General features: G+C 60.2%; 1 protein-coding gene across 1 annotated transcript in view; it reads left to right on the forward strand.

The window, feature by feature from the left end:
• Positions 1 to 4,889, forward strand: part of SSTR5 (somatostatin receptor 5) — a 5,452-nt gene extending 563 nt beyond the window's left edge. Inside the window, exon 2 of the mRNA XM_005870390.1 lies at positions 3,644 to 4,889. Coding sequence (XP_005870452.1) covers positions 3,672 to 4,766 — 1,095 coding nt within the window. The 5' untranslated portion in view covers positions 3,644 to 3,671 and the 3' untranslated portion in view covers positions 4,767 to 4,889. The remainder of the gene's footprint in view (positions 1 to 3,643) is intronic.
• The last annotated feature ends 6,093 nt before the right edge of the window (positions 4,890 to 10,982 follow it).

The raw sequence follows: 10,982 nt of genomic DNA on the forward strand, positions 1-10,982 counted from the left end.
AGGCCGGACCTCACTCTGGCATGGAGTGCTGAAGCACTGAGGCCCATCTCTGTGCCCAGGCCCCTGGGAAGGCTCTGCCCACTTCTCCAAGGAGCTCTGGGGAGGAGATGCTGGGCTGTTTGGGGCAGGCGAGTGGCAGCAATTCTGGAGAACCCATTGTGTGCCGCCACTGCGGGCAGCGTCCTGCACACCTGAGCGTGCTGAATCTGTTCAGCGACATTGCATGTTACAGGACTCACCTGTTACAGGAAGCCAGGGCTCAGAGAAGGGGCATGACTTACCCAGGGTCGCTGGGGCCGTGCGGTGGGTGTACTGGGGCAGGGGATGGAGGGACCGCGGTGTGTTCCCTGTGCCACATGAGTGGGTTGGGCGCTCCCTTCCTGGTGGGAGGTCTGAGTCAGCCCCCAGCATTGGTTCATGGTCAGTTCCACAGCCCCCCCCCCTACTGAATCCCCCATCCACAGGGGAAGGGGTCTCAGAGACAATTTTTCCATGAGCGTGTAATTTCTGTGACTAAAATGGCAACTTCTGAATAATGGCCCTTGTGGAATAATGTTCTAAGAGGCAGACTCAGTAACAGTGGCCTAATTTTGTTCTGCATCGCTCTTGAGTCTAACCAGGAGGTGGGGTGTTTGGGAGGGTGGCGGTGGGGGGGCTGGCAGTCTGCTCTGCCCACTTTGGGTTCTGGGCGGCCTGGGCACCTGGCAGGAGCCCTGAGCAGCTGAGAGCTTCGTGAAGACAAGATGTGTATCTGATTGAGAATCGAAGGCACACTCAGCCACAGCAGCCTGGAAACCCAGGCCCCAGATACATCTGAGCCCCGCACCCCCCGACAGGGTGAACAGAACACCTTTGGGGGCTCCTTCTCCCCACAGCGCCCCGTTTGGTCCCAAGTAGAATGGGCCCAAAGCCCCTTGGGTATTTCTTTTAAGTGTGAGGAGGGGCCCCTTTGGGCCAGGCATGGGGAGCCAAGCTCAGCAGGCTGAGTCCCCTCTTACAGGAGCGCGCCTTAGGCAACCCTGAGAGTCTGAAAGACCCTCCTCCCAGGCGGGCACACCCTGGGGGAGTGTGGGCTCCCCCCACCTGGCAGCACCCTCTGACGGAGGGCTCGGAGCACCGCCCAAGGGACCCCTTTGTCTTGAAATGCAGTTGTCCCCAAACATCATACTTTTGCCCTTTTTGCATAGGGTTTTTGTCACATGCTTCCCACCAGGGCACAACACACAGCAAGGGGTGCTTGGCGCCAGGAGCAACCAATCCAGCAAAACACAGACAATGTCTCTCTCCCTCCTGGTGAGGGATTCAGGTTACACGTCCCCTCTCCCGCCAGCTTCTGTGGCCCCTGAGCCGCACAGCCCCCCTGGTCCTCACGCCTCGAGGTTTCCTCTCGCCTCCCGATGGGCGTTCTTCGGGATTTCCTCCTTCTCCTTAACGTTCTGACACTATCTTACACTTCCTTTATTCTGTTCCCGACAGGTCTGTGCTTCTGAGCAGGACTCTTGTCTTTGGTCAGTTCCACAGGGGCCCAGCCATCCTCCGAATGATGGGCCTGTGCACGCCCCCCAGGGCTCAGAGCCCTCTGCCATCTCCTCCTCTCTGCACCACGTCCTGAAGAACTCCCTCAGCTCCTCTCCGATTCCCCGATTCTCTCTTCAACTGTATCCAGACTGGATACACCCCCCCCGCCCCAAACGATGGTTTTCCACACCCAAGAGTTGTCATTTTTCAAAAACATACCTAGCACACTTGTCCATTTACTTCTTAACAGGAAGCCACATTTGCTTCACAATAGTTTTATCCAGGCCTCATGGAGGATCCTACACATGTCGAACACAGTTTGGACATGATTATTCAGTCATAGTATTATTATTTCACCCGAAATGAATCTGCTGGGCCAGCTTTCCCCTGTTGATTTTCTAGGTCATGCTTCCTAGCGTCGGTCAGCCAAGTGGACTTGGCAAAGCTAGTGTGCTGCCCACGAGAGAACAGGGTTTCTTTCTGTCGTTGTCAATGTTAATTATCCTGGGCTTGCCCTTCCCCCAACACTTGTCTATCAGATTTCAGCCGCCTCCCCAAACTCAGAACCAGCAGCTGCTGGGCGCATCCTCTGTTCTGAGGTGACTCGGGGGCACTGGGCTAGCGGAGCAAGGCTCCAGGGGGCTGCTGGGCCCGAGCGGCCCTGGCTGGGTCATCATGGCCTTTTCCAGCCCCTTTCGGGGTCTTGTCTGGGCCCCCGCTAACTCCCCATCCCTTGGGGGCCTGAGACATCAGCTATACCTGTGTCCCCTTTCTCCTTTCTCTCTTGTCAATGGAGGTGTTTATTTTGTCATCGTCACCATTTTTGTGAACTACCCTAAACACACAGAAAAATACAGAACCTCTACAACAAACGCGCGCGCGCTGATCACCTTGAGCGGCAGGGGTTCATGGTCCCTGTCTTTGCCTCAGCTCTTTTTCTACAAAACCCATCACACAGCTGAAGTCCTTCCTTCCACGCAGTCTCCCCGAATCGCCCCCTTTCACACTCTCCCTGTTCACGCTCCCTGTCTCCTTTACACGCATGTGCCTTGCGCGCCCACACATGCATTTCCTCCTGCCCTGCGGCACGAGCTATCAGCGGTATTTACCAGTACTCTGTCCACTTTGTGTTCCCTATTTACAACGTGTGTGTGTGTGGGGGGGGGGGGGGGGGGGGTCCGTTCTGCCTGCTCCAGCATGGCGGCCTCTGCCTGAGGCTGAGGAAATGCCGCCATTGCCGTGGAGGTGGTGAGCCCACCACAGAGCACTCGGAGTGTGTCCCTCGCGGCCGCGATGCTAGCACATTGTCCAGCGGTTTCTCGGGTCATTTCCTTCGCAGAGTGACATCCCTGCTGCAGCGAGTGGGCTGGCTGGCAGCTGTGGGGGCAGGGAAACCAACTCCTCTTGGACCACGTGGCTGGGGCTCTGCCGCGGTGGCACGGATGCCGCTTACCAGGGGACAGTGTTCCTGGGAGCCAGGTGGACGCTGGCAAAGCCTCTGCAGCCCGAGGTCTGGCTTCTTGGCCACAGGCGAGGCCTGGCTCCCTCCTGATGGTTAAGGAGGTCACCCAGAGTCCGGCTTTGGGGTCACGCAGGAGAGCAGGGCTTGGCAGGCGTTGCTGCACTTCCAGGTGGCACCGGTTGGGTGTGAGGGACTTGCGGTGCCCAGCCGATGTCTGGGCCGGCTAATTACTCCCTCTGTCCCTGAGGAGGGTCCCTGAGAGTCCTCGAGGAGGTGACACCTGCCATACTCAGTCCCTTACCTGTGAGGTGGGGTCGTGGTGCTGCTGCAGGGAGAGGGGCTGGCCTCAGGCTCCGGGAACCATCCAGGGAGGTGGGGGGCGTAGGGGCGGTGAGGTCTCTGCGAGTCATTGCAGTATCATCGGACGACATGTCAATGTCTCCGCTCATGGCAGCTATCTCTATCTCCCTGCTCCTTCCTCTCCGGGCTTGTTTTCCAAACAATTTGCTTAATGTGATTCCCAGCCAAGTTGAACATGAGTAATCGTGTTTACCCTGCGACGTGGGGTAATCCTGCGCCTCCTGGGGCAGGCGGGCGGGGCCGGGGGGAGGAAGGGCCTGGCTGTCCGATTAATTGCCAGCATCCTTCCTTCTGCTCCTGCAGAGAGGACAGTCCCCTGCCCTTGGTGGCGATGGAACCGCTGTTCCCCACCTCCAGACCAGCCGCCTGGAACACCTCAGCGGCCACCAGCGGCGGCGGGGAGAACGGGACAATGGCGGGGCCCGCATCCTCGCCGGGGGCCCGAGCGGTGGTGGTGCCGGTGCTCTACTTGCTGGTGTGCGTGGTGGGGCTGGGGGGCAACGCGCTGGTCATCTACGTGGTGCTGCGCCACGCCAAGATGAAGACAGTCACCAACATCTACATCCTCAACCTGGCGGTGGCCGACGTGCTCCTCATGCTGGGCCTGCCCTTCCTGGCCACACAGAACGCCGTCTCCTACTGGCCCTTTGGCCCCGTGCTGTGCCGCCTGGTGATGACGCTGGACGGCATCAACCAGTTCACCAGCATCTTCTGCCTGACCATCATGAGCGTGGACCGCTACCTGGCCGTTGTGCACCCCATCCGCTCCACGCAGTGGCGCCGCCCACGGGTGGCCAAGCTGGCCAGCGCCGCGGTCTGGGCCTTCTCGCTGCTCATGTCTCTGCCCCTGGTGGTCTTCGCGGACATCCAGGAGGGCTGGGACACCTGCAACCTCAGCTGGCCGGAGCCCGTGGGCCTGTGGGGCGCCGTCTTCATCATCTACACGTCCGTCCTGGGCTTCTTCGGGCCGCTGCTGGTCATCTGCCTGTGCTACCTGCTCATCGTGGTGAAGGTGAAGGCGTCCGGCGTGCGCGTGGGCTCCACACGGCGGCGCTCGGAGCGCAAGGTGACACGCATGGTGGTGGTGGTGGTGCTGGTGTTCGTGGGCTGCTGGCTGCCCTTCTTCATCATCAACATCGTCAACCTGGCCATCGTCCTGCCCGAGGAGCCCGCCGCCGCGGGTGTCTACTTCTTCGTGGTCATCCTGTCCTACGCCAACAGCTGTGCCAACCCTGTGCTCTATGGCTTCCTCTCTGACAACTTCCGCCAGAGCTTCCGGAAGGTTCTGTGCTTCCGAAAGGGCTATGGCACCGAGGACGTGGATGCCACGGAGCCGCGGCCTGACAAGAGCAGCCGGCTACAGGAGGCCACGCTGGCTGCATGCAGCTCAGAGGCCAACGGGCTCATGCAGACCAGTAGGTTGTGAGGGGTGCTGATGGGCCACGCCCGGCACCCCTGCCCCACCCGGTCTGGGTTTCCTGCTGGGCCGAGCCCTTCCCTGAGATTTGGGGACCTGCTGAGGTGCTCCCCTGCAGCCTGAATACTCTTCGAGGCGTGAGGGCAGCTGTCTGGAATGAGGCTGTGGGTGGTCCTGCCGTGACAAGCTGCCACTCCACCTGTCTGTTCTTGTTGGGCAAGCTGGGGTCACGGGGCCTTAGGGGGTGGGTGGCAGAGGCCCAGGGGTTCCAGGCAATGGTCAGGGCATCTCGACCCTCTGGTCCTGCCCCAGCCTGTGTCAGCCTCCCAGGCCAGGGGAGTGGTCATGAGTGTGAGAGGGTGACCACCCCCCCAGCCTCCACCCTCTTGTCAGCCCAGTGCCACCTGGTCAGCCACCTGGTCAGCGTCAAGTGCTACACCATGAAATTAAAGACTCCGCTGTGCTGGTTTCTGGCCTATGCCCCCTGGCTCCCGGCTCCTGGTAGCTTGTTGACGTTGGACATGGCAGGTGTGAAGAACAGAAGCTGCAAATGCCCCGGGCAGTGACAACGGGTGAGGGATGCCAGAGGAGACTCAGCAGCTGGCCCACCCCTGCTGCTGCACCTCCCTTCCTGCTACCCACAGTCCCCTGGGGGCAGCGAGGGGCGGAGCCATGGCTTCCATGGTGGGGTTGGGTGGGGAAAGCAGCAAGTACAGAGGGAGAGGGAGGAGCCGAGGTTGGGGGTGGACTGTCAGCCCCAGGTTTCTGGGTTTGTGGGTGGGGGCACAGGTGTCCAGAGGGGCTCAGTGCAGGGGGCCTAGGTCACTGGGAGGGGCTGTCCTGGGAGGGGCCAGTGAGGACATGGAACCTATAGCTCTCTCTTCTGCTCACAGCAGGGGCTTTGGGCTGGAGAGGGAGGGGGATGAAAGCAGAAGAGGAGAAATATCCAGACAGCAGTGCGGGGAGCGGCCTTTCAGTGCAAATAGCAGCCGGCCTAGAAAGGCTGTGTGGGTAGATGCAAATGCCAGCAAATGCCAGGCCCCTGAGGAATTCCGCATCCCCCAGACGAGAGTGGCCCCATTGACCCTCCAGAAGTACCAGCAATTCCCCCTACTCAGGCCCACAACGGGGTTCCAGGGAGGACTGCCTGAGCCTTGCTGGGGTCCTGGTGCCGTTGGCCTCTATCCAAGGCTGGAAGGAAAAGGACCAGGGTACAGGGCTGACTCAACCAGCAGACCCCCTGCCAGTGCCACCTCACTCGAGCTTCTGTCAGCCCAGAGCAGGAACCCAACCTCAGGAGGGCACAAGGGGCAGGGGGAGCTGTGCTGGGCAGGGAAAGGCCAGACAGCACTGCTGGGCCTCCCCACCGACCCCACCGATCCCAGACAGAGGCCAAACCCGGGAAACACGGCGGTGTAATGAGGGCGCTGGTGTTTGACAACCACTCTCCTGAATAAATTAGAGAATAAAGGTTTGACTCTTTCCCAAAGCAAATATTGTGCCCGGAGCCAAGAAGCCAATGCAAATCAGAGCTCGTGGATCGGAGGAGGCAGGACGGGGGTGGGCAAACACCAGCCAGAAGTGATCGGTGGGCACTTAGATGATGCCATCATGGAAGGTGTAAACAATAGGGATTAAAAGAATTGATGGGCCTTTGCCTTGGGCTGGGCAGGGGCAGCCCCTCTCACTTCCTGGGAGGGGCGGGATCTGAATTTGGCCTCTAAGGATGGGGGCTGGGGGTCAGCTCCTTCCGTGGTTGTTGGGTGTGGGGACCTGGCTGCCGTGAGGGACCCAGGCTGAGTCTCCCCGACTCCTGGGATCAGTTTCAAGGAGTGGGGGCGGCTCCTCCATGTGGGGTCCACAGAGCCTGGGATTGGAATCACTGGGACCTGGTGGCCAAACCCACCATCACCCACTCTAGGGACCGGCATCCCGGGGAGCGGTGGGTGCCCCAGGAGAAACAGGCCAGCCCAACCTGCTGTCCCCACCCCATGATCAGGCCTCCCTGGGATCAAAATGACTCTGGGAGTGAGCAGATGGCTCGGAAATCTTGCCCAGATCAATTTCCCCCAATTGATTGAACTGCACGAGCTCCCTCCCCAAGGCCATGCCAGCTGAGAATACCATGTGGGGTGTACAGATGCCAGCAGCACCCTGATCTGTTCCTGCCTGAGGGGGGGGGGTGTGAGTGTGTGTATGTGTGTGTTTGTGCCTGGGGCCTGATGGACCCAGTGTGGGGAGCCTGTGGGATGTTCCAGGGGGTTCCGGGCAGCCTGTGGACCCCGGGTCTGTGGGAGTGAGGAGAGGCTTGGCTAGTGTGGACAGTTGCAGATGCCTGGGTGAGGGTGGGCCACTGAGCAGGAGGGAATGAGGACCCTCCCCCAAGGCCTGCAAGGGGCAGAGCAGGAGTGCCCCAAGGGGAGCATGAGCCCTGGGAGCCGGTGGGAGCCCTGCTGCCCTCCCACACCCAGCACAGCCTTCGGACAGAGCCACACTGCTTGCAGGTCCTGTCCCAGCCCTGAGTGGGGTGGGGGTGACACAGAGCACGTACCCTCTGGGGAGGGTGACCTGTTTTATGGGCTCTCTCTCTGCATCGATGGGTTTTATTGGCCAATGGGCTCCAGTGGCTTCCACAATGACCTTGCTCAGGAAATCCGGCTGCCTCGGGGGTGGGGCGCAGAGGCAGGAGGGCTCTGTTTGCCTGGCGGGGCCGGGCACAGGGTGGGCGTGTGGTGCATAGCCCCGCACGCAGAGCAGGTGTTGCATCCCCACCATGAGGGAAACCAAGGTCGATCTGCCCTGTGGTTAACCGAGGTTGCACTCCCGGCCCAGCCCCTATCAGCAGGAGCTATGTCCGGGTGCCCTGGGTGGGTTCCAGGGCAGAACAACAAGCAGAGGAAGGGGAGACATCAGGAAGGACTTGCTACAGGAACCCGGGGCCACGGAGATCTGTAATGTCCTTGGGGGGTGCCCTAGCGACTGAAAGATACTGATCAGGGCTCCCGCAGAACCGTGGAGCCCAGGGCTGGATGGAGGTGAGGACCTGGAGAGACAGCTGGATCCATGACCCACCAGCCCTCTTCCACTTTGGCTGCTGGGGTCGAGGGGGCCTCCCCAAGCCCCCCCCCACCTCCTTTCCATCAAGCCCAAGGGCACTGCCCTGCCCTGTATAGACGGGCCGATGCCATCCCCTAGCTCCTGAGGGCTGGTCCAGCTACCACAGCTCTGAAAGGTGTTTGTTGAATGAATAACTGACATTGAATGATGGGGTCTCTGCCCAGATGGGGACCTTACCTTAAGGGTCCTAGACTGCCCAGGAGCCTGAGGGGTGCTCCCCTGCTCCTCCCTGTCCTGGGACACTCATGCCACTCCAGGCACCTTGCTCCCCCTGTGCCCGGCCCTTCTTCTCCCCTCCTTCAGGCTGTGTCTGGAGATGAGGTGGCAGCTATGCATTTGCCAGATTTGTGCTGATGGAGGTCTGAGGGCACCATTTGGGTGCCTGGATGGGTCCCATAGTTGGGGGGGCAGGGGCTCCACCTGAGCAAACCTCCCTCCCATGACCCCTGCCTTGGGGGAGATCAGAGGATCTCTTCCTTGATATGTGCAAACACTTGATATTTGGGGTAGGGGTTTTGGAGTGACTGCTAATGGGGTCCTGGGTTTCTTTGGGGATCATGAGAATATTCTAGACATAGAGCTGGTAGTTGTACAACACTGTGAAAGTGCAAAATGCCATTAAATTGTTCACTTTAAAATGGTAACTTTTATTATATGAATTTCACCTAAATTTTGTAAATGGATGTTTTATTGGAATTCCGCTAAACGGATAAACTTAATCTGGGTAAATTGGCTCCCAGACAGGATCCTGTCTCTCAGGAGGTTGCCGGGCTGTCCCTGTATTCGAGTGTTTTTCCGGCTTTTTTCCCACGGCGCATGCATGTCATTCCTGATTTCGACCGAAGCACACCGTGGGGGCTGCCCGCTTGCTGTTCTGATTGGGGTCAACTCCTCGTTCTTCTTCTAAGTGTCAGGGCAGCTGGGCCTGTTGACCTTTGTGTCTCTGCGCCCTTCATCACTTTGCAGAGATGGTGACCTTGACCCCTCCGGCCCCCACCCGGCCCCCAGTTCTCAGTCCGTTTTTTATTTGTTTGTTTGTTTTGTAGTAAATAAACCTGGAGGCTGTGGGGTGCCGCAGGCACTGCCTTCTCATCCTAGACTCACGGGCAGTGCCCTCTGGCAGGTTCCCTGACAAGTACTGAGGCTCTCGGTGGGGTCTTGGACTCGCTCAGGACACGCCTCCACACCCCCCGGGTCTCTGAGGACGTGGTCGCTTTCGCACTTGGAGGTTGTCAGGTGCCCTTCCTCGCCTGACCTACTCTGCCCTCCTGCGTCAGCAGCGGAGCAGGGCCTGTCCCTCAACGCTCGGCCCGGATGCCCCAATGTCCACCTGTCCGGCTGCTCTAACAGCCGGGTTCACGCCATGAGGTTAAAAGGAGGTAGTGTGGCTGCCAGGCCTGCAGACTTCTCCTGCCCTGCAACGGCCGCTCGTGGCCCTGCCTCTACACCCCACCTCTGTGCTCTGGGGGCCCTGGCATGGCCCTCAGCAGGTGGCTGGAGACAACACAGGCTTCGTTTGAAGCTGGCAGACAGGGGCTTCCCTCCCGGCCCCTCCTGTCTAGGCTGGCCCCCAACACACAGGGGGTCTGGGGTTCCTGGTCAGGGTGGGAGGGGAGTGCAGGTGCCAGGAGGCCTGAGGGAGGCGGGATCCTTCCAATCCCCCCACAGGCCCCCATTCCTGCTCAGGCACCTTTATCTCACAGCAGAACCCTGTCTGCCACCCTGTCCCCCATGAGTACTCGCTCCTGATGTGCTCACAGGTTGCCAAGCACCCTGGGCGTTTCCAGCCATAAAAGGACACAAAGTTCAGCCTGAGGCTCGGGCAACTCCGGCCCCGGGGCCCCGCAGCCCCCGCAGCCCCTCCTGTCTGTAGTGAGGCCATAGCTTCAGCAGCCCATGACGTTCTGCCCTTCATCCTTGATTGTAAGAATCCCCCTCAACCCCCCAATTTTGCTGTTGCCTGCCATATACCATGGCAGGGTCTGGTCCAGCCTTGGGTTCCCAAGCCAGGGGTCCCCTTTGAGCCCCTTGAGGTGCTGGGTCTCCAGGCACAGGCACTTGTCTGTCCTGACCTCTTTATCTGTGACTTTTCAAGACAGGGTCCTGTTTTGTCTGAACCCAGGGCCCAGCAGGGGGCCCGGACTGGCACTAAGGGTCTGGAGTCACCGCCCCACCCAGGTCTGCTTCCTTATGGAGCTGTAGGGCCTGAATGTGGGGACCCCAGGAGCCCCTGCCCTCCTCACCCATCGGTAGGCCAGAAGGGACACATGGGCTGGCAGGGAGCCCTCCACTTTCAGACAGGCCTTGCATGGACAGCAAAGGGGCCCTTTCCTCTCACTCATCCCTGTCCAGGCCGCTCTTAGCGGGGACAGTCCAGCCGATAGAGTGCCAGCTCCCAGCGCTGCATACACCTGGGGGTTCTGCAGACCCCTGCCGGCCTCTGTTTCCCCACTTGTCTAGCCTTTGTGACCCTGTCCCTCCCTCGGTGCTCCGCCCAGTGGGTGGGGAGGTTCCTGGTCAGCCTCAGCTGGAGGTTGATGTTCCTGTGGGATAACGGAGCTCCATGGTGGCAGGGGAGGGCCGCCGTGTTCCCACACATCCCCTCCCCAGAGCAGGGGCAGGAGGTGCCTGTTTATAAAAGGGATGAGGGGTTCCCAGCCTCTTCTTGCCTCTACCCACCCCCCGCATCAGCTGATCATTGTCCTGACAAGGTTCTCCAGCCCCTGGGCCAGATGGATGTGGGGTTCACCTCATGATGGGCTGGGGTCCTGATGGGAGGGGTGGAGGGAGAGGAGGACCAGCCAGGCTGTTCCCAGTGCCGCATACACCTGGGGGTTCTGCGGACCCCTGCCGGCCTCCGTTTCCCGATTTGTCTAGCCTTTGTGACCCTGTCCCTCCCTCGGCACTCCCCCAAGTGGTAGGGAGGTTCTTGGTCAGCCTCAGCTGGAGGTTGATGTTCCTGTGGGATAACGGAGCTCCATGGTGGCAGGGGAGGGCCGCCGTGTTCCCACACATCCCCTCCCCAGAGCAGGGGCAGGAGGTGCCTGTTTATAAAAGGGACGAGGGGTTCCCAGCCTCTTCTTGCCTCTACCCCCCCCCCTCCATTAG

Source organism: Myotis brandtii, unplaced genomic scaffold (genome assembly GCF_000412655.1).
Source record: "Myotis brandtii unplaced genomic scaffold, ASM41265v1 scaffold317, whole genome shotgun sequence".
NCBI classification, from domain to species: Eukaryota; Metazoa; Chordata; class Mammalia; order Chiroptera; family Vespertilionidae; genus Myotis; species Myotis brandtii.